Raw genomic sequence first — 23,789 nt, forward strand, 5'->3', positions numbered from 1 at the left:
TTTTATAATTCAAAAATTATATTATTAATTCTTCTTTTATATTTATTTTTTCGGTCTTAGTTGTTGACATATGGGCACATTCAAATCCCCACATCCAGAGTTTGGTAGATTTATTTTCCCTTCATGTCCCCCCCTTCCCTTTCCCTTGTCCCCATCCCTAGCAGTCGCCTACCAACCTGGCTACTTTACTATTATGTTTAATTGCCTAAGGATTGCAAAAAAAAATTGTTGCAGGGCAATAGTCCCAAAAAGAAAGCCTTGTTTGGCCTTTAAAAAAAAAAAAAAGAAAAAAAATTTGACAAAATATCGACTCTTAGAAGAAATTTGAAAATTGCACTGGTCTATAAGGGGTAAACAGGTGTGAGAGCCGAAGTGGTTAAATAGACAGGTGTGTGCCTTTCCATACTATGTCCAATCAACTGAGTTTACCATAGGTAGACTCCCAAGTTGTAGAAACCTCTCAAGGATGGTCAGTGGAAACAGGATGCATCTAAGCTTACTTTTGAGTGTGATGGCAAAGGCTGTGAATACTTATGTACTTGTGATTTTATTTTTATATATATGTATTTTTTTAAAATAAATTTATTTGTAAAAGTTTCAAACAAACTTCTTTCATGTTGTCATTATGGGGTATTGTTTGTAGAATTTTGAATAAAATAATTAATTTTCTCCATTTTGGAATAAGGCTGTAACATAAAATGTGGAAAAAGTGAAGCACTGTAAATACTTTCCGGATGCACTGTATTATGCGGCTTCCAGGTTTAAAGCCCACCTCCTGGACACTGCATATATGTATTACTGTGTCGTTAGGAGGTTAATTACCTCCAGTTTTGTTATCTACAAACTGGAGGTAGTTTTTTTTTCTCTTACGTCCTCCGACAGTCACCGCCCACTCATACAGTCTTCACCAATGGGGTATTGACTTCCTCTCCTTAGGAGTAGCTAGGCAAAATACTTGTTAAAACAAAAGCATTTACATAGACACACCCATGGGGGCTGTCCCACTAGTCGAATACCCCCTTGCAATAGCCATCCCAACTCAGTTTGTCTTCTGCCTAGTTCAGGAGTAGTCAGGCTTCCCTGTGCTGGGGCTACAGTCTCAGCCTTCTTCTATTTTATGATTTTATTTTCTAAAAATTTCATTTTTTCTTTGCATTACTAGCTGTTTATTTTGTCAGCGTTGGTTAGTCGGATCTTCGGATGAAGATGGCGCTTGCGGAGCTAGGAATCGGACTGGTCGTCCGGGTTCTCCAGGACAGAGGGTCAGATGGAACCCCAGCCCGCCATCGAGCGTTTAATAGGCTATGCGTTCGCCCTGGCCTCACAAACAACCCATCCCTGTCCTCAGGGATGCAGCCTTGTGAGGTGGCTACCTCACCAGGCACATGCACGGTTCGCCCGTGCGCTCCTGGTGTCCTGCGCCTTTGGCTGACGGCACTCCCCTGCCATCTGAGGGTGGGCGGTTTCACGTTTGATATGAGGCACCCCACGCCATTGGGTACAGGTAAGTACACTCTGTGTGGGGCCTCTGTCTGGGCCGGCAGTCCTGTGTGTCTGTGGTGTCCCCTATGTCTGTGCGTTTTGGGCTCCCTGATCCCAGCCCCTGCGGGGGTTTTTTCTCTCACAGCTAGCGCTGTGTGGGGTTTTAGGGGGATCCATCTCCTGTGTCACTTGAGGGTGCTTGGAGGTACAGACACGTGCGGCGACCGCTGCGGGGTTAAAAACCGCCGGTCCGCCATTTTAGGTGTGGGCAGCATGTCTGGCTTCACTGTGGGCATTGTATGTAGTGTCTTTTGGCGCCTGGCGCCATCTTGTGTGTGGCAACGATCGTTCCGAGCACGTCGGTGGCCATTTTGCCGAAGCCTCCCATTGCTTTGCATAGGCATCCATGTTTCCTTGGCCTGCAGCCTCAGTTCAGTCTCTGCGGTGACATCACTTCCTTCCTTTACTCAAAGCGACCGAAGGAGCTGGTAACACTCTTGTGGGATCTGTCCTGCTGTCCTTTCTTTTCCTCCATTGTGCAATCTTCCTGGCTCAGTTTGTCCCTGCGGGGGTCTGTGTTCCACAGTATTGTAGCGGTGTGCTGCGGGGTCTGCGGCGCTCTTAAAGGGCCAGTACCAAAAAAAAAACGTTCTTTTTGCAATGGACTCCCAGGACAGCAAATTCCCTCCAGCCTTGGTGGGGGATTCTAGTTCTTCTGAATCCTCTACTCTGACTAATTTGGCTGCTGTTGTGGCGTCTTTGGTGTCCAAAATGGATGTGCTGATGTCTGAACGTGCTGCTAGATTTCTTTTTCTTCTGATTCTGAATGTGACATGGTTGCTGTAGGTAGCGTACCCCTGTCTGGGTCTCGCTCTTCTCAGGACCCGCAAGAGTCTGAGGGGGATGCGGAGGTCACAGGGCTGGATGATTCTCCCCCTGGGACGCCAGAGGAACGTGCAGCTATGGACGCGCTGATTTCTGCCATTAAAGAAACACTACATTTAGAGGATGAGCCCAATCCTCCGGGCATTGTCATCTTTTGGTACACACAGAACCCGCAAGATGACGCAGGTTTTTCCCTGTCCCGCGGAGTTTCATCACACTATGAATGAGCAATGGCGCAATTTAAAACACACCTTCACTGTGCCAAAAAGGTTTCAACTTCTTTATCCTTTTGCGTCTACTACGGTTGCACGTTGGTGTGTGGCTCCTCAAGTGGATCACACTGTAGCCAGATTAAACAAGGCTACTCTGGTTCCTACCGAGGATTCTCCAGTATTTAGGGATCCTACGGATAGGAGGCTGGGATCACTTGCCCGCCACTCCTATGTGTGCATGGCGGGTTCCATGCTCAAGCCTGTTAGTGGGTCCTGAGGATGGGAGTTGAGAACCACTGGACTAGAGGATCTCCACTATGGGAAAAGACTACAAGCATTGAACGTATTCTCTCTGGAGATGAAACGCTTGAGAGGGGATATGATAGCAATGTACAAATACCATACTGATGATCTTCGCATAGGGAAAAAACTTTTCAGTGAAACAGAATTTAAAAAGACACGCAGCTATTCACTGAAATTGGAAGAGAAGTGGTTTTATCTTAAACTGCGTGGAGGGTTCTTTACAGAGCAGTAATGATGTGAAATTCTCTTCCACAAGCAGTGGTATCAGCAGGGAGCATTGATAGTTTAAAAAGACTATTAGATGGGCACCCTAATGATCACAACATAGAGGGATATACAATGTACTATTGACACAAGCGCACTCACACACCACAGGGATGCACTGGTGTTTTTTTTTTTTTTTCAGCCTTACCAACTATCGAACTGTTTCCATCACTCCAGGAGAGATAGCAAAATATTTGCAGGGTTTTAAAGAACTTTTTTTTTTTTTTTTTTACCATTTCATCTCACAGGATAACAAAATGAGTTTTCTAAAAGGTTTTTCATGTGTCGCATTGTTAGCCAGTTTTGGGCTGTTGGGAGGGCCAGTTCTCCAAACCATGAAAGCTGTGTAGAAAAATAAAGTAGTTTGAAATAATGTGAGTTCTTCAAAATATCTTCTAAATGAAAAGTTTGAGCAATAGCTTGGTGTTTTTTTTCACCCTCACTTCTGTAACATCTGGCATGACCAAGCCCCCTTTATTGTTTGTTGTTTCTCTAGAGCAGTGGTTCTCAACTCCGGTCCTTCAGGACCCACTAACAGGCCAGGTTTGCAAGATAACTGAAATACATCACAGGTGATATACTTTGAAGCTCAGCGATTGCAGTACTCTAGTCTGCATCTCCCCAAGGTACTACTTAAAATCTGGCCTGTTAGTGGATCCTGAGGACTGGAGTTGAGAACCACTGCTCTAGAGTAATAAAGTATGCACTTTAGAGATTGTAACCAAGGAGGTTCAGCTCGCCTCACACTGTAGCTCTGGCTGTCACAGGGTTCAGAGCTGAGGTAAGGTACCTTTTTTTTATCGGGGCTTCAGACAGCAGTAAAAACCTGACCTATGATTAGTCCCAAAAAAAAAGACATTTCAGAAGAATATTTTATTACGTTGTGCTGCTGTGCATATGTTATTACCAAATATATGTAAGTTTAACGATTTATAAAACCAAAAATGTAATTTCTCTTTCGTTCATTGACGGACACAACTCCAGAATTCTTGACTATTGGGTTATGCTGCCCCCTACAGGAGTAGGACACTAGGCAGGAAAAAGCTTTCCCACGCCTATGGGGCAGTCACGGGGGGGGGGGGGGGGGTATGCATTCAGTTTTTTTTCTGCCTAGTCAGGAGTACGGACCTAGTTCCTTGCTGGGATCCCTGGTCCTAGCATTTTTTTCTCTTTTTAAACTGATTTTCTCTTACGTCCTCCGACAGTCGCCCCCACTTCATAATCTTCACTAATGGGGTAATTGACCTTTTCTCCGCAGGAGTAGCTAGGCAACAAGATTTGTTAATATCAAAGCTTTTAGCATATCACACCCCTAGGGGGTGGTCCCCTCAGTCAATACCTCCCTGCTTCCTGCATTCTCAACTCAGTTTCTAATGCCTAGCTTAGGAGTAGCTGGATGATCCTGTGCTGGGGCTTTCAGTCTCAGCCTTCTATCCTCTTTTTGATTTTATTTTGAGTATTATTCTCTTTCTTTTACTTAGCTGTTCTTTTTCTCAGCATTAGTTTAGTTTCTTCGGATGAAGATGATCATGCGGAGCTGGGTCTCGGACTGGCCGCCCTGGATCCCAGGGTTCAGGGCCAGGGGCTTCCCAGCCTGCCATCGAGCGTTCAGCTCAGGTTTTCCCTGGCATATTGAATGACCCATCCCTGTTCGCTGCAGGGATGCTGCCTGTGAGGTGGCTACCTCACCGGACGCCATTTGCGGTTTCGCACCGCAGTTCCACTGCGTCCTGGCTGCGACACTCCCTGTCCTCAGTGCAGCGGTTTGGTCGCTGGCGAAGGCTCCCCACGCCATCCGGACTGGTAAGTGCATTTCTATGTGGGGACCTGTCTGTTTTGGGTGTCAGTCTGTGACTGTGTGACCCTGCATGTCTGTGTATGTGCTGAGCTCCCTGTCAGATTCCTGTGTGGAATAGCTGCCTTTCTGTGGGCTGCGGGGGTGGGGGGGCTCTCCCGCTCTGCTATGTGAGAGTATGGGGCAGACTGGGCTTAGACATGCTGTGCGGTGGCCGCTACTGCGGCCCGCCATTTTTTTGCGGCAAATTATGGTGACCGGCCCTGTGTGGTATGGCGCGGTGTTTTGGCGCCAAACGCCGCCATTTTTGGCGGCGATCGATCATACAGCCACATTTCGGCGCCATTTTTCTCATTGCCTAAAATGCCTCAGCCGAGCGGCCATGTTTGTGTAGCCTGCATAGGCTTTATAGGGCGGTCAGTCATTGCATCACTTCCTTTTGCTCTGGAACAGCGATCGGTGGCAGCAGCCTGTGTGGTCTCTCCAGGTTTTTACCTTTCCTTTTCCTGTATTTCCTTGCTCAGTGTCCTTATCCCTGTGGGGGTCGGTACATACAGTAGTGTGCGGTGGGCTACGCTCGCCGCCGTCTTAAAGGGGCAGTCCTCCTTTTTTTCAATTATTGCTGGGGCATGGATTCTCAGGATTGCAAGTTTCCTCCCACCTTGGTGGGGGGCCAAGGGGCTGCTGTATCCCCCGAGGGGGCTGATCTGGCTGCTATTGTGGCGAACTTGGCTTCTCAGGTGCAGATGCTAATGGCTGATCGATCCGCAAAACGGCACAGATTGTCTATTTCCTCTGATTCAGAGGGCGATGGGGCTGCTATGGCTGGAGTGCCCTTCTCAGGGTCTCGCTCATCTCTGGACCTTGGGGGGTCTGAGGGGGAGGCTGAGGTAGAAGGGGTTGATAATTCTCCCCCTGGCTCGCCTGAAGAGCTTGCACTCATGGATGAGTTGGTTGCGTCTATCAAGGAAACGCTGCGTTTGCAGGATGAACCATGTCCTCCTGCTTTGATGTCCTCTTATGGGACGCAAAGGAAACGCAAAACAGCGCAGGTTTTTCCCTGCCCTGCGGAATTTCAGCGTGCTGTTGATGAGCAATGGCGCAATTTAAAGAAGCCCTTTACTGTGCCCAGTAAGTTCAAGCTGCGTTACCCATTTACACCCACCACTGATGAGCGTTGGTGTGTGCCGCCTCAGGTGGATCACGCGGTGGCGGTTTTGAATAAATCTACTGCGATCCCTGCTGAGGATACTCCGGTGTTCCGGGACCCTACGGACAGGAGATTGGAGTCTCTTGCCCGTCATGCTTATACGGTTGCTGGTTCTATGCTGAAGCCTATTTTTGCTTCCATTTTGGCGGCCCAGGCTATTGCGGATTGGGCGCAGGTGCTCAGGCGCACCCTGGTGGCTGACTCTGCTCCACCGACGACATTGGCTATGGTAGATCAAATTCATCAGGGTGTCATGTATTTGTGTGATGCGGACTTGGATTTAGTCCCTTTGGCTGCACGCCTCTCGAGTGTGGCGGTATTGAACCGTCGCCTGATATGGCTGAAATGTTGGTCGGTTGACCAATCATCTCGCAAGACTTTAGCTAATTTGCCCTACGCGGGGTCTCGCCTTTTTGGCAAATCTTTGGATACTCTGATAAAGGGAATTTCCGGGGGTAAGAGCACTCTCTTACCCCAAACTCACAAGAATAAGTTTGTTCGCGGTAAGAAGAATACCTCGTTTAGGCCCTCTCAGGGGTCCTTTCGTGCCTTTCGGTCGCAATATAAGGGCAAGCCCTTCAAGGGCCAAGGCTCCCAGAAGAAGCCGTGGACAGGTAAGCAGAAGTCCGGCCAGTCCGGATCCGCTGCCCATGCCAATTCGGCCTGAAGGGGCGCCCTCACCCGGTTCTGGGGTGGGGGGACGTTTGCTCGGTTTTCTTCAACCCTGGCTGGCCCGCATTCGGGACAGGTGGGTTCAGGAAATCGTTCGATCTGGATACAAGATCGAGTTTCTCTCTCGGCCGGCGAGCAGATTTTTTCCCTCAAATCTTTAGCTGTCTCCGGAGCGCTTGCAGGATCTGCACCTGGCGGTGCGGGACCTGCGGGTCCATGGAGTGGTGGTTCCGGTGCCTCATCGGGACAGATTTCGGGGGTTCTATTCCAATCTGTTCACTGTGCCCAGAAAGGAGGGCAAGGTATGTCCGATTTTGGACTTAAAAGCTCTGAACCGCTTTGTGCGGGTTCGCAAGTTCCGCATGGAATCCCTGCGCTCGGTGGTGGCTGCCCTGGTTCCGGGGGAATTCATGGCCTCCATCGACTTGAAGGATGCGTACCTTCACATCCCCATTTTCGAGGGTCACCAGAGGTACCTTCGATTCGCCATTGCGGAGGATCATTACCAATTCGTGGCGTTACCCTTTGGTCTCGCTTCGGCTCCGCGGGTTTTCACCAAGGTGTTTGCGCCTGTCCTGGCTTTACTGAGAGCCCAGGGCATCTCTGTCTTGGGGTATCTGGACGATATCTTGATTCGGTCTGCCACCAGTCAGGGCCTGGTGAACGACCTGTCCATCACGATGCAGACTCTGCAGGAGTTCGGTTGGACGATAAATTTTCCGAAGTCGACGCTGTGTCCGTCAGTTCATCTTCCCTACCTGGGGATGATCCTGGACTCTGTTCAAGCGAAGGTCTTCCTGCCGTAAGACAAGCTCCGGACTCTTCAGGACGAGGTCAGGTCCCTAAGGGACAATCAGTGCTCGTCCCTCCGGATGGGTATGAGGTGTCTGGGATTGATGGTCTCGGCTTTCGAGGCGATTCCCTTCGCCCAGTTTCACACACGGGATCTTCAGGCGGAGATCCTGGCCAAGTGGGATGGGCGTCCGCAATCTCTGGATCTGCGGATTTCGTTGAGCCGCCTCACCCGAAGGGGTCTTTTGTGGTGGCTCCAGTCCCCGGCGGTGTCGGGGGGCAAGTCCTTTGTCGTGGACGGTGATCACATGGATGCCAGCCTGTCGGGCTGGGGTGGTGTTCTGGGCGTTCTGTCCGCCCAGGGAACTTGGTCGGAGGAGGAATCCTCCCTTCCGATCAACATTCTGGAATTGCGAGCGATAAATCTCTGCCTTCTGCGTTGGACGGACAGGCTTCAGGGCCGTCCGGTTCGGGTGCAGATGGACAATGCCACAGCGGTGGCCTACATCAACCACCAAGGGGGCACCAGGAGTGCCCGAGCGGCTCGGGAAGTAGCCGACATTCTGTCTTGGGCCGAGACGCACGTCCCGGCGATATCTGCAGTTCACATTCCAGGGGTGGAGAACTGGCAGGCGGATTATCTGAGTCGCCAGACCCTGGACCAGGGGGAATGGTCCCTTCACCCGGATGTCTTTCAGATGTTGTGCGCGAAGTAGGGTTCCCCAGATGTGGACCTGTTCGCGTCTGGTGGAAAGGTGGAAAGGTTCGTGGCAAGGACGCGCGATCCTCGGGCAGACGGCTCAGACGCGTTAGTGGCGCCCTGGCATCAGTATCGTCTGATGTATGCCTTTCCACCGATTCAGCTGCTGTCCAGGCTCCTTCGCAGGTTGGCCTCGGAACCGCTCACAGTGATTCTGGTGGCGCCAGACTGGCCTCGCCGGTCTTGGTATGCAGACCTCGTGAATCTGGTGGTCGACGCTCCGTGGCGTCTGCCTCTTCGAGAAGATCTTCTGTCTCAAGGACCGATATTCCATCCTGCTTTACAGTCGCTGGCTTTAACGGCTTGGCTGTTGAAAGCCAGGTCCTGAAGGATAGGGGTCTCTCCCCTGCGGTCATTCCCACTTTGATCAAAGCTAGAAAAGCCTCTTCGGGGAAGATTTACTACCGTACTTGGAAGGCGTATTTTGCCTGGTGTGAGTCCAGGGGGTATTCCCCTCGCTCATACTCGGTATCGAGAGTGTTGGCTTTCCTTCAAACGGGCGTGGATCAGCGTTTGGCGTTGGCCACGATTAAGGGTCAGATTTCTGCGCTGGCCGTTCTCTTTCAACACCCTGTGGCGTCTAATTCTTTGGTTAGCTCCTTTGTTCAAGGGGTGCGACACTTGGCCCCTCCTTGGAGGGACCCTTTACCTCCATGGGACTTGAACCTTGTTCTGTCCGTGTTGCAGCATGCTCCCTTTGAAAAGATCAGGGAGATCTCGTTGTCTCTGTTGTCCAAGAAGGTTGCCTTTTTGGTGGCGATCACTTCGGCTCGCAGGGTGTCGGAGCTGGCGGCCCTGTCCTGCAGCTCTCCCTACTTGGTGATTCACTTGGATAAGGTGGTCTTACGACCTAACCCTTCTTTTCTTCCGAAGAGGATCTCGGAATTTCACCTCAATGAGGACATTGTCTTGCCTTCGCTTTGCGCGAAGCCCAAGCATCCAAAGGAGGTGGCTTTGCATTCCTTGGATGTTGTTCGGGCGATCAGAGTTTACCTGTCATCGACGAAATCCTTTCGCAAGTCGGATTCTCTATTTGTCCTTCCAGAGGGTCCTCGGAAGGGCATGGCGGCGTCGGCTGCGACCATCGCCAAATGGATCAGACAGACGATTGTGCAAGCCTATGCTTTGAAGGGGAAGGTTCCTCCTTTCCCTGTGAAGGCGCACTATACTAGGTCTCTGAGTACGTCTTGGGCCTATCGTCATCAGGCTTCTGTGGCCCAGGTGTGTAAGGCGGCGACTTGGTCGTCCGTTCACACCTTCTCAAAATTTTACAAGGCGGATGTTCAGGCATCGGCAGATGCTTCCTTTGGCCGTAAAGTTCTTAGTGCGGCAGTGCCTTAGGGTCCCTTGTTTGGGTCCTTGGCTGTTCGGGTGTTTTTCCCTTAGGTTACTTGTTCTTCCTGGGATGTTGCTCCTGTTGAGCACGTTTTCCTGTTGCCCAGTTGGTTCTCTTACTTTGGTAAGGTTCTTTTTTCTGATGTGGGTACTGCGTTGCTTTAGGCGCGGCTGCGTTTTTCCCACCCCTCATGTCTACACTGCTCTGGGACGTCCCCATTAGTGAAGATTATGAAGTGGCGGCGACTGTCGGAGGACGTAAGAGAAAACGGAATTTTTGTAAAATCTTACAAAAGTCCTCCGACAGTCGCCGCCCCCGCCCCCGCCCCTCTTTTGGGGTTTGTTTATGTACTCTACTGCTATGCTACTGAAACTGATTTGAGAATGCAGGAAGCAGGGAGGTATTGACTGAGGGGACCACCCCCTAGGGGTGTGATATGCTAAAAGCTTTGATATTAACAAATCTTGTTGCCTAGCTACTCCTGCGGAGCAAAGGTCAATTACCCCATTTGTGAAGATTATGAAGTGGCGGCGACTGTCGGAGTACTCAGAGAAAGGAATTTTACGGTAAGATTTTACAAAAATTCAGTTCTTTTCCTCCCATTTTCTGTACCTGTGAGAACTACAATCAACTGCTGACCTGGGCGAGGGACTGGATATTCTAGATCCTTATGGTCTCCCTAGTCCAGCCAGCGAGCGCGTGCCGACCTCAGCTCTGCACTGGGTCGGCTGTGACATAGCTCCACTGGACGGGGGTTGGTCGGCGAATTAAAAAGGGCCATGCAGCCAGCTTGACGCCTTCCTTGGCGGGGCATTGTGGGGGTGGTCACCTTTGACAACATGCCTCCATTTTGCGTAGGTCACCCCCCCTTTAGCTCTGCGGACCCTCTGGGTACCTTGCCTGCACTTTCGCATTGTGGTGGGTGGCCCCCTTCTAGGGGGCCATTTATTTTCATACGGCCTATATGAAGGGGCTCAGAGGGTGACCCCCTTTTTTTTACATTTTTGCGGGGTCCAGTAGGTGGTCCATTCGTAGGCCCTGGGATGGCGTGGGGGCGGGATTGCAGTCGGCGACCCTCCCCTGCCTGTTTTCTGTATATGCAATAATCCTGACTATGCTTCAGGGTGAGCTTAGTATGTTGCAACCCTACTGGGTCTGCGTCCACGCACTTCGTGTGCTCTGATAGTGAGGATGTTTCTACTCCAGCCATGCATGCAACGGCGCTGGTGGATGCACTGATTGGATCGGTGTGGGCAACTTTAAAATTGGAGGATGCAGCTGCTGCGTTGGAGGTGCCAGTCTCTTTTGGTACCCGCAGCTTCCCAAAAGCGGCAAAAGGTGTACCCTTTTTTTGCCTAATTGACAAAATTGTCGCGAGTCAGTGACCTAAACTCACAATAATGGTGCCTAAGCTGTTTTTTGCTAGACGGGATCCCTTTGCCGTGTCCTTGTTTTAAAAAAGTGGGCAGTCCCACCTGTGGTGGATTCTCGGGGTTTCAGGCCCAATAACTCCACTTTAAGTCCGGTGGAGGAGTCTCCAGCTTTTAAAGACCCCTTTGACAAGAGAGCCAAGACTTTGGTCCGCCACATGTTTCCTGTGCCCGGTTCGGTCCTTAGGCTGGTGTTCACCATGGCATCGGTGTCCCAGACTTTAACGGAGTGGGCAAAGCTTTTGCGCCATGATATGGAAGGGGAACAGCTTCCCCCCTGCCCTTGCGAGCTGACAGACCAGTTGGTCTAGGGGTTTCAGTTTTGTCTGTGGTGCCTGTCTGGATGTGCAGCTTCCTTGGTTTTTAGGCTGTTCGTGACAGCAGTGGTCCTTCGGCACCTGATGTGACTGAAATGCTGATCTGCAGACCAGTATTCCAAGATGGCCTTATCTGTTCTCCCTTTTTAGGGGATTGCCTGTTTGGATCTTCCTGGATGATATTCTTAAGGGTTTTACAGGGGGGAAGAGTACTCTTCTTCCACAGGCTGCCAGGGGCGGAGTCTCGTCAGAGTGCGTTCTTCCAGACCTGAGGACAAGCCCTCTTCTGCCTGAAGGGGCGCCCTCATTCCTGTCTGAGGTGGGGAGATGTCTTCCCTTCTTTCTGGACCCATGGACCTTAGTGATTCAAGACAGGTGGGTCCACGATCTGATCCGGTCCAGCTACAAGATCAGGTTTTGGTCTTATCCTCCAGTGAGGTTCTTTCCTTCCAATCTGCGTTCGTCCCCAGACCGCCTGCAGGGTCTCTTCTGGGCGGGGCAAGTCTTCTACTACAAGGGGTGATTGTTGGGGTTCCAAAATCGGAACGTTTTGAAGGTTTCTAGTCCAATCTGTTTACATTTCCCTGGAAAGAAGGCAAGGTACGTTCAATCCTGGACCTTAAGATTTTGAACCGCTTGTGTGGGTACAGAAGTTTGGAATGGGGTTTATTCGTACAGTAGTGGCATCCCCACATCAAGGACACTTGCCTTCATATTCCATTATGTCGGTCATCAGCATTTCCTCCACTTGCTGTGAGTGAGGAGCATGCTCTATTCATGGCATTACTCTTTGGTCGCCGCAGCTCCTCGGGTATTCACAAAAGTGTTGGCATTGTAGCGGCAGTGGGGGATTGTGGTACTGGGCACCTGGACTATCTTCTTCTGCGACCAGAGTCTCCGACTGCTGTAAAGGACAACAACTGTGCGGACTCTGCTGGAGTTCAGTTGGAAATTGAAGTTTCAAAAATCTGCTTTGGTTCCATCCACCAAGTTGGACTATTTGGGTCTGACTCTGGATCGGCTTCAGCCACGGTGTTTTTTTCCCAGGGGAACAAACCTCCAAAGCTGCAGGATGCAACTCCGCTCCCGTTGTTCAGCAGTCAGTCTTCTTTCTGGACTTGCGTGTGGGCGCTGTGCTGGATGTCTACCTTTGAGGCTGTTCCATTTGCACAGTTCAACTCAAGCCTCTGCAAAGGGATACTCTTGATAAGTGGGACAAGGATCTACAGTCTCTAGATAATCCTTCCCCTACACTGGACGGTGGTCCCCGTGGTTGCCAGCCTGTCTGGGTGGAGAGGCATTTTGGGCACGGATGTGCTCAAGGGGTTTGGACTCTGGGGGAGTCAAGACTACTGATCAATATACTGGAACTTCGGGCAATGAGATTTTTCTGGCTCGTTGGACAAATTGCCTTCAGGTAAGGATCCATTGGACAATGCCACGGCCGTGGCATATACCTATCACCAACGGGGCACAAGAAGTGTCCTGGTGGCTCGGGAGGTAGCCGGCATTCTAAGGTTCAGCTGTGTTTCCGGTGGGTAACTCCCGAGGTGGACCTGTTGGCCCTTCGTCTCAACAGGAAGGTACAGAGAATTTTGGCAAGGTCTCGGGATACTCTGGCCAATGTCAGACGCAGTGGTGTCTCCTTGGGGGCCAGCTTTTTCCCCACTAAAACTTCTGCCGAGTCTTGTGTGAAGGATTGAGGCAGAAGGGATCTGGTCATCCTAGTGGCTCCAGACTGGCCTTGCTGGTCTTGGTACGGCTGGTCGCCGATTCCCCTTGGAGACTTTCAGAGAAGATATATTGGCCCAGGTGCTAATCTTCCATCCTGCTTTACTGTCGCTGGATTGAACGGCTTGGCTGTTGAAGGTTAGGTGCTGCAGGACAGGGGGTTGTCTGAATCAGTGATTCCCACGTTTTAAAGGACTTAAAAATCTACCTCTATAAAGGTTTTACCATCGCTCTGGAAGGTGTACATTGCGTGGTGTGAGTCTCTTGGGGTTCATCCCCATTCCATTTCGGTGGCTCGGATTTTGGCATTCCTCCAACGAGGTGTTGCGCAGCACCTGCCCTTTGGTACGGTCAAGGGCCTGGTTTCCGGCCTTGGCAGTCTTCTTTTGCCATCCTTTGGCTACATGTTCTTTGTTTTATTCAGGGGGTTTGCCACTTGGCTCCCCAGTACGCTCTCCGTTGCCCCCGTGGGATCTCAATTTGGTGCCGTCGGTTCTCCAGTACCCGCCTTCGGAAATATTGGGGAGGTTCCTCTGTTTACCTTGTTCCAGTAGGTAGCGTTCTTGTAGTTTTGCACACAGGGTGTCGGAGCTAGCGGTGTTGTCTTGTCATTCACCTTACCTGGTGATTCAGAGATAAGGTGGTGCTTCGCTCTTTCGGTCGTTCCTTCCTAAGGTTGTTTCTGGTTTCCATTTGATTAACGACATTGTGTTGCCTTCCCTGTGTTCTAAGCCTGAACATCTTAAGGAGATTGCCTTGCACTCTCTGAATGTGGATCGGGCGATCAGGGTGTACCTTGCGGCTACTGAGTCGTTTATGAAATCGGCTTTATTACTTGTCCTTATGGATGGACCTCGCAAAGGGTTGGTCACGTCTGTCGCGACCATTTCCAGATGGACAAGACGGGCGGTGGTGCAGGCCTATTCCATCAAGGGTCAGGTTCATCCGTTCCCTGTTAAGGCGCTTTGTACGCAAGCGCTTAGTGCCTTTTGGGCCTTCCGCCATCGGGCGTCAGTGGTGCAGGTTGGCAAGGTGGCCACCTGTTCGTCTGTGCACACTTTTTACAAATTTGTATACTGCAATAGATGTGTTGGCATCTGCGGATGCTGCTTTTGGCCGCATCGTTTTGCAAGCTGCTGTTTGAGAGGATTAGTCCTCTTTGACAGGGTGTGGTTTTTTTTTTTTCCAGGTGAGCTCCTTTTGTTTCTCGTTGGCTAGGTTTAGCCTTTTTGGGAGTTTTTTTTTCTGCTGTGTTTTTCTCACCCCTCATGTTTGACACTGCTTTGGGACGTCCAAATAGTCAAGAAGATTCTGGAGCTGTGTCCGTCAATGAACGAAAGAAGAAAATTGGATTTTTGTCTTACCGTAAAATCCTTTTCTCTGATGTTCATTGACGGACACAGCACCCACCGCTCTATTGAGTTGGGTTATTTTTTCTTCTGACCCTGCTTGCAACTAAATTGAATGCCTATAGCAGAAAGTGGGAGTATACCCCCTGGGACTGCCCCATAGGTGTGGTAAAGCTTTTTCCTGCCTAGTGTCCTCCTGTAGAGGGCAGCATAACCCAATGGTCAAGAAGATTCTGGAGTTGTGTCCATCAATAAATATCAGAGAAGAGGATATTACGGTAAGACAAAAATCCAATTTTATTGCTCCTTCCCAATCATTAGATGTGGTTGCTACATTTGTTTTCTAAGGGTTTTTTTTAACCTCTGTTCACCTGGTGATCCTGCCAGTAAAACACCTCCTGTATTAAAGTTCCAACACTCTGGATAAAAGAGCACAGAGACACCACTGGGCAGCAGCATTGACAGTCTGGGTGGAGGAGAGCGTTAAATGCACTAGTAGTTTTAACCACTTAAGCCCCGGAGGATTTTCCTGCTAAAAGATCAGGGGGTATTTTGCGATTCGGCACTGCGTGACTTTAACGGACAATTGCGCGGTCGTGCGACGCTGTACCTAAACGAATTTGATGTCCTTTTTTTCCCACAAACAGAGCTTTCTTTTGGTGGTATTTGATCACCTGTGCGATTTTTTGATCACGCGCTATAAACAAAAAAAGAGCGACAATTTTGCAAAAATAGCAATATTTTTCACATTTTTTTATATGAAATTCCCCAAAAAAAATGTAAAATCAAAATTTTTAACATTTTCGGCCAATTTGTTTTATCCTACCTATGTTTGGTAAAAAAAATTGCAAAAAGCGTATTTTTATTGGTTTGCGCAAAAGTTATCGCGTTTACTAACAAAGGGAAAGATTTTTGTCATTTTTGTTTTTTTTTTTTTTAACGCGTAATGGCGGCGATCTGCGTTTTTTTTTTTTTTTTTTTGCGGTACTGCGACATTGCGGCAGACAGATTGGACCCTTGACTGACATTTTTGACACTTTTGGGGTTACCAGTGACATTTCTACAGTAATCAGTGCTATACATATGCACTGTTACTGTAAAAATACACTGGTAGTGAAGGGGTTAACTTTATTTGGGAGGGAGGGGCTGTGTGTGTCCCTAGGGCCGTGCTTTCTACTGTGATTGGCTGTGGCTTGAGCTGTAAGGACACTGATCAACGGATCTACATAGTAGATCCGTGTGATCAGTGTCTTTACACCGAGGAGAATGACAGGTGGCTTGTTTACACAAGCTGCCTGACATTCTCCCTCTCCCCCGACGATCGCCGAGTGACCGGCGGACATCGGGTCCACTGGTCACACGCGCGGGGGGGTCCGTGACCGCGCGGGAGCGGGCGCGCGCTCGCTCCCCAGACCTTCCCAGGCTAGTGACGTTAATTAACGTCACTCTGCCTGGCAGGGGCTGACCGCCGCAGTAAATCTACTTGCGGTGGTCGCAAGCGGTTAAATAAATTAACAAATTAGAGCCAAACTCTAGCTAACACTGTTTTGCTTGTGCTTATCTAGCGAGGTTACTTTGCGGTACAACCAAGGAAACTTAGACCTTTGTGGTGTATATAAATGTGCTTTTACTATGCAAAAGCAATCTGTACATACAAAACTAATACAATATTTGGGAGCATAATACAAGACTAGCCGATAAAGATAAAGCAAATATACTTAACTAAAAGATGTTTGCAGCCATGGAGTCTCATTCCATGCACATGGCTCAGGGAAGTCAGCAGTTCTTGCTTCATGGATGTTTCTTTTGAGACTGAAAACTTTCTTGCAGCTTTGGCCAGAAGTATTTAGAATATACCATCCCCCCAAACCAACACCCTTTGTCCTGAGGAGAAAAGGGCTGCTTATCCATTGTTTGGACAGTGACTTTGAAGGGGGGGGAAGGTTAGGCTTGGCCAAACTGCATTCCTCAAACTCAAGCCTTTACAAAAGAAAGGTATGACCTTATATGGCTTCTTTACCAGAGATTACAATGCATTGGTGCGCCACTATTTTAAATAAAGAAATATGTAATATGCAATTTCCACAACAAACACTTTGCAAACAGTTACAGCAAGGTTTTTGTTTTTCCTTTTTCGGTTAACGGATAAAAGCCCATCATTTTAAGCACCTCTGTCAGTGGTAAATGATTTGTCTCAACATTCTGACATTTTATCTGGACAGCTTTGTCTACTAAAGGAAGTTGAGAAACAGACTTACTGGCAGGATCACCAGGTAAGAGTAAAGGGGGTTAAAAAAGGAAAACATGCAGCTATCACATCTAAGAATTAATGAGCTGCAATTTTAATACATTTTTGTTTTTGGGTTTAATGCCGTTTTAAGTTTAAAGCTTGAGTAATCAATGGTAATAGTTGCACTTCGGTTTTAATGTGTCTCTTACATTTTATCTTGCAGGCTGTTAATACAGTAGAACAAAGAGTTTTGGTGATTCCAGAAGAAGAGAAAAGAGCTTTTACTCTTCATTTAATTGATTCACTAAATCCTGAGGACAAAGTATTAATATTTGTTGGGAAAAAATTGGTGTAAGTAGAATGGTGAGGTATAAGGAAACGTAGATGGTGTTGTCACATTAAAAAGATATGCCATGGTGACTGATTATCATATTCAATCCCATCCCCACTCTTCACTTAAGTCATGGAAATTAGTGGTCCAGCATTATAAAAAAAAAAAAAAGCCATTAGTACTCGCCAATACCTTTCACGTGAGATTCAAGCCATCCCAGCAGCCACATCTCTTCTGGGTTGAGTGATCCCAAATATCATACAGCCCATCTTCTTTAAATCTTAGCTGTTAACGACCCCTGGGGGGTGTGCATAATCATTCTGGTAGGGTCTGCAGTATTCATGGCACTCAATGTCATTACTCATGGGCACCTTTACAGTCATCATTTGAGCACTTTCAGTAAACTTTGACCTCTGGTCTTAAAAAGGCATACTGTCTGGGGACATGGGGCAAACCCTTTTTGCATCCAGGCCTTGGAGTGCAGATCTGCCTAGCTATATTATATACAGCCATGGCCAAAAGTTTTGAGAATTACAGTATTCATTTTCGCAAAGTCTGCATATACTCCAGAATGTTAGTGATCAGATGAATTGCAATTATTTGCAAAGTCCCTTTTTGCTATGAAATTTAACTTAATCTCATGAATAACATTTCTACTGCATTTGTGAAGAAGGCTTCAGGGTGCCCAAGAAAGTCCAGCAAGCGCCAGGACCGTCTCCTACAGTTGATTCAGCTGCAGGATTGGAGCACCACAATTGCAGAGTTTGCTCAGGAATGGCAGCAGGCAGGTGGGATTTTTCTCTGATGAATCCCCTTTCCGATTGTTTAGGGCATCTGGATAAAACTTTGCCCAGAGAAGAAAAGGTGAGAGCTACCATCAGTCCTGTGTTATGCCAACAGACCATTCATGTGTGGGGTCGCTTCTCAGCCAAGGGATTTGGCTCACTCGTTGGGCTCACTCGTTGGGCTCACTCACAGCCATGAATTAATAATGGTACAAACGCATCCTCCGAGAGCAACTTCTCCCAACCATCCAAGAACAGTTTGGTGACGAACAATGGCTTTTCCAGTATGGTGGAGCATCTTGCCATAAGGCAAAAGTGATAACTAAGTGGCTTGGGGAACAAAACATCTAAAATTTGGGCCCATGGCCAGGAAACTCTGCAGATCCTATTCCCATTGAGAACTTGTGGTCAACCCTCAAGAGGTGGGTGAACAAATAAATAAAAATACAAATTCTGACAAACTCTATGCAATGATTATGCAAGAACGGACTGCCATCAGTCAGGATGTGGCTCAGAATGTGATTGACAGCATGCCAGGGCGAATTAGAGGTCTTGATAAAGAAGGGTCAACACTGAAAATATTGGCTCTTTGCACAAACTTAATGTAATTGTCAAAAGCGTTTGACACTTAGAAATGCTTGTAATTATACTTCAGTATACCATAGTAACATAGTATACCATAGTAACATCGGAAAAAGATCTAAAAACACTGAAGCAGCAGACTTTGTGAAAATTAATATTTCTCTTTCGTTCATTGACGGACACAGCTCTCCATTATTCAGAACCATAGTTGTATTGCCCCCTACAGAAGTAGGACATTAGGCAGAAAAAAGACTTGGCTATGCCTATGGGCAGTCCTAGGTGGTATACACCCACCTCACTGCTATAGGTCTTCAGTTATTGTCTGCCGGGATCTCTGGTCCTAGCACTTTTTTCTTTTTACTGTCTTTTTTCTCCTGTTTTTTTCCTGTGAGATCTACAATCAACTGCCGGCTGGATAATCTAGATCCAGTGGTCCCTCCAGTCTGGCCAGCGAACGCGCGCAGACCAGAGCTCCGTGTTAGGTAGGCCACGACAGGCCCCATCCTAGACCGGGGGAGGCAAGCGAGTTAAGAGTCTTGCGGGGACACACATAATCAGGAGCCAATAGTCCACATCAGTGTTACCCTGGCTTGACAGCCCCCCCCCCCTCCCTGCCACACTTGGGTGGCAAGGAGGTTCTGTCTTGAGAGTGTTGCACGCACGCTGGACTGGTAAGTAAATGCCCCCCCCTTTCCTGGACGGTGTGGGGTGCGAGTACTCCCTGGGGGTGGTCGATCCCTCTAGGGTTCTTCGCCACCCTCCTCAGGGAGGCCGTGGGCTGGCATTTCTACATGGCCAGGTGTTTGTATCCCCCTGGCCTATGTACCTAGTGGGTGTACTGTCCCCCCTCCACCCTCAGGGTTTTTTACTGGGAAGGGGGGGGATGTCCCTTGTGCTCGCCTACCACTGCTGTTAGGCCTAGGAAGCGGGTTACCGGGTGTCCGCGCTCCACGCGGTCAGACCCTCCGGTAATTTAGGCCATGGCTTTGCGGCCTACTGGCCAGATGCTGTGTGGGGCGGCCCCAGTGAGGACAGCTGAAGTAGCCACTCACCATTTGGACATCCGCCCTCCCCTCAGTTTCCTTGGTCGGTCCCGGCCCCTTCAGATCCGAGGACTCATGGCCAAGCGGCCGAATATTTAGGCCACAGCTTGTCTTCTACTAAGCTGTGCAGCCAAGCTGGGTGCCGCCTCCTGGAGAGGTGGCGCTGTGGGGGTGGTCCAGATTGCCGGTGGCTGTAGCCTGCCATTATTCTGTAGGGCGTCCTTCCCAGTAGGTGTTGGACTCTAGGGGGATTCTGCCTGTGGGACTACCTGCATTGCGGCAGACGGCCCCTTTTAAGGGGACTCATTTTTTTGCGCCCTCCCCTGCGGGCCTTTTTTTTTTTTATTGCCGGGTTCAGTCAGTGGCCCCCTTCGTGGGCCTTTAGTCAGTGCCCTCTGTGCGGGGCCTCAGACGGCGGCCCCTTCTGGGGTTTTTTGTGTTTCCCTTTAGTGCCCTCCCCTGCCTCATCTGTTGTCTGGTCCTGAATCTGGCTCTGTCGCCACAAACGTGGCCCACCCAGTGGGGTTGTAGCCACGCTCCCTGACCTGTCAGATAGTGAGATTGATTCCTCCATAGCTGTACTCAAGAGGTGCCCGTTGACGCACTGATTATATCCGTGTGGGAGGGATTGCAGATGGAAGATGCTGCGGAGTTGGCCGTCCCTTTTTTGGCACTCACTAGCCTTCTCGCACAGTGAAAGTGTTTCCTTATCCCTCCTATTTTGACATATTTGTCTCTATAGAATGGGAGCGTCCAAAACGCCCCCTTGTGGTTATTAAACTCTTTGCTGTGAGGTACCTCTTTGAGGAGTCGCTACTCAAGAAGTGGACTGTCCCACCAGTGGTGTACCCCCTGTCTCCAGGTTGAATAAGGCAAATAATGATTTTGGTAGGATAATCTCCAGCTTTTAAAGATCCGGCTCACAGGAAGACGGAGGCTGTGGCCCGCAATATGCTCATTATTGCTGGCTCGGTGCTTAATCCTGGCCATTGCCCTGGTGTTAAAAAAAACACTGAGTGGGCTAAGCTTTTGAGCTGTGACCTAGAGGGTGAGCAGGTTCCCTTTGCTGAGTTTGCAGACCAGTTGGTCCAGGGGCTTCAGTTTGTCTGCGCTGCCTCCTTGGGCGCTTAGGCGTTTATTGTGGATAAGTGTTGGTCTGCGGTCCAGACTTCTAAAAAATGCTCTACCACTTCAAGGTGGTTGCTTGTTTGGGGCTACCCTGGAGGACCTTATTTGGAGTCTCACAGGGGGGAAGAATACCTTTCCTCCACAGTCTGGGAAGGAGGAAACCTTGTTGCAGACGTGGCCTATCTCTCGGCTCACAATACCTTTTTTTTTTTTGTCTCTCGGATCTACTGACAAATGTTCAAAACCTTTCAAGTCTTCCTCGGAAGATTCCAAGTGCTCCTGGTCTTCCAAGACTAGAGCGTGATTCTCTGGACCTGTGGACAAGGCTCCTTCAGCATGAAGGTGCGCCCTTACTCGTACCTGGGGTGGGGGGATGTCTTTGCTGGTTTATGGGCCTGTGGACCTTATTGTGTCCGGTTACAAGATAGTTTCACTCCTCCCTTCCAATGTGCATCTGTCCCTGGACTGATTGCAAGCTCTCTTTGGGGGGGTGCAAGACCTGTTGTTTCAGGGTGTGATTGTTTTCCGGTTCAGAACGGTTTCAGGGTTTTTTTTTATTCAAGCCTGTTCACTGTCCCAAAGGAGGAGGTCAAGGTATGTCCAGTTCTGGGCCTCCAGACCCTGAACTCCTTTCTGCGGGTATTGAAATTCAGAAATGAGTCCATTTGCATGGTGGTGGCATCCCTTCATCAGGGGGACTTTCTTGCTTCCATCGACATCAGGGATGCTTACCTGCACATTCCAATATGTGCCCAATGCCAGCGCTTCCTCCGTTTTGCTGTGGGAGAAGAGCATTATCAGTTCATGGCATTATCCTTTGATCTCACCTCCGCTTCTAGGGTCTTCACAAAAGTGTTGGTCCCGGTCCTGGGGTTCCAACGTCAGCGGGGGATTGCAGTACTGGGCTACCTGCACGACCTCCTCTTGTGAGCGGAGTCCTCTGCTGCCCTGATGGGACAACAGAGATCACTATACAGACAGAGTTCAGTTGTATTTTAAACTACCAGAAGTTGGCTCTGATTCCATCCAGAAAATTGGATTATCTGGGTTTGACTCTGCATTTAGCTCCAGCCAGAGTGTTAAAGTTGCATGCTGCGATTCATCTACTGCTGTCCTGCAGGTGGTTCTTCCTCCAGATCTGCATGCGGGTGCTGGGCCTGATAGTATCTGCCTTTTGAGGCGGTTGCGTTTGCACAGTTACATGTGAGGCCCCTTCAAAGGGAGATCCTGGTGAAATGGGACATGTCTGAGGTCTCTGGACAATCCGATTCGGCTGAGCTGGGTAAGTAGGGGGTCCCTGGTCTGGTGGCTTCTAGTAGGTCAACCTTTGCCTATTAGTACCTGTAAAACACTCTAACCTTATACCTGATCTAATTCTCTGGTTAACCTCTTACCTCTGTTCAATTTGCTCAGAAACAGCGGGAAACGCCACACATCTACAATGGAAGTCGGTATGATGTTCAAAGTTTATTTACGCATACAATCTTATACAAAACCAGATTACAGGATGCAATGATGCACAGCACAGGATATCCCATGAGAATTAAAGGTGGCACTCAATTATGGTATCTCTTGATAGGATATAATTCCCCTTCCAGAGGTGGATGAATTAACCCTTATTACCTCCCCCTCTGCGCTCATCTTAGCAGAATTATAACCTATTGCTAAATATTGCTTACTTGCAAACATTGTCTGCACATTTGCGGTAAGCTAAGCTAGGACATGAAAAACACTTCCTCATTCCTAGGCAAGTAATTCCCTCTACACACTGTTACACATAGTCTCATGATATTAAAGTAGTCTCCCAACCCTCCTCTTCATAAAGCATTTCAAATACATGTAGTTTATACATTTTTGCATAAAATCAATTTTCGCAGAGATCCACATCCTATCCACTCTACTCTCAGGCTCTTCGGCAGGGCAAATAATTTCTCCCCTTGTATGTGAAGGTGGTCACCACGGATGCCTGTCTGTCCGAGTGGGGAGGTATCCTGGGACTGAGCTCTGCCCAGGGTTTGTTAGACGCTGGAGGAATCCAGTTTTCTCATCAATGTCTTGGAGATTTGGGTGATAAGGCTGTGCCTGGATAACTGGACGGATCGACTCTGGGGGCTCCCATTACAGATCCAGTTGAACAATGCCACAGCGGTGGCCTATGTCAATCACTGGGGCAGAACAAAGAGTGTGTTGGCGGCCCTGGAATTAACCGGCATTCTCCAGTGGGCAGAATGCTTCTTTCCATGGGCAGAATGCTTCTTTCCAGCCCTCTTCGCCGTACACATTCGGTGAAATTCAGTGAAAAACTGGCAGGCGGATTATATCAGTGGGAATGCGTTGGACCAAGGGGAGTGGTCCCTTCCCCAGACATGTTTCATCAGATGTCTCCGGTGGGGCACCCCCCGAGGTGGATCTGTTGGTGTCCCGGCTCAACAGAAAGGTACTTTGGTTTGTGGCCTTTCCTCCGCTCCAACTTCTGCTGAGGCTTTTGCGCAGGATCGAGGCAAAAGGGATTCTGGTCATTCTAGGGACCCCCGGACTGGCCTCGCTGGTCTTGGTATGCCGACCTGGTGCGACTAGTCACCGAAGTCCCTTGGAGACTGCCTCTGAAGGGGGATCTACTGTCCCTAGGGGCGATCTTATATCCTGCTTTACAGTCGCTGGCTTTAACATCCTTGCTCTTTAAAGCCAGGTACTAAAGGATAGAGGTTTGCCTGGGTCGGTAATCCCAACACTGCTGAAAGATCAGAAGTCTGCCTCTAGGAAGATCTTCCATTGTACCTGCAAAAAAGCGTACATTTCGTGGTGAGTCAATTGAAGTTCACCCTCGTTCTTTTTCAGTTGCTCTGATGTTGGCCTTCTTTTAACCATTTTAAGACCGGGCCTATTTCTGACACTTGTTTACAAGTTAAAATCATTTTTTTTTTGTTTGCTAGAAAATTACTTGGAACCCCCAAACATTATATATTTTATTTTTTAGCCGAGACCCTGTAACGCTCCTGCGTTTTATGTATGATGTGGATTTACAGCTGCAGAAATATTCCACTTCAGTAGTCATGTAGAGAAACGCTGAGACACCAATCTCAACTCCCAAAGACTCATCATGTGTGGATGATCTCAATTCAGCAAGTAAATACACACACTCAATAAGATGT

At 48.9% G+C, this 23,789-nt stretch overlaps 1 protein-coding gene across 1 annotated transcript in view; it reads left to right on the plus strand.

Annotated features, from left to right (window-relative positions):
* Nucleotides 1-23,789, plus strand: part of DDX43 (DEAD-box helicase 43) — a gene marked incomplete at both ends in the record, with an annotated part of 462,922 nt that overhangs the window by 404,220 nt on the left and 34,913 nt on the right. Inside the window, 1 exon segment of the mRNA XM_082249917.1 lies at nt 16,992-17,119. Within this exon segment, the coding sequence (XP_082106043.1) occupies nt 16,992-17,119 (128 nt within the window).

The sequence above is a fragment of the Pelophylax lessonae genome, assembly GCF_965119305.1.
Source record: "Pelophylax lessonae genome assembly, chromosome: 3".
Taxonomy (NCBI): domain Eukaryota; kingdom Metazoa; phylum Chordata; class Amphibia; order Anura; family Ranidae; genus Pelophylax; species Pelophylax lessonae.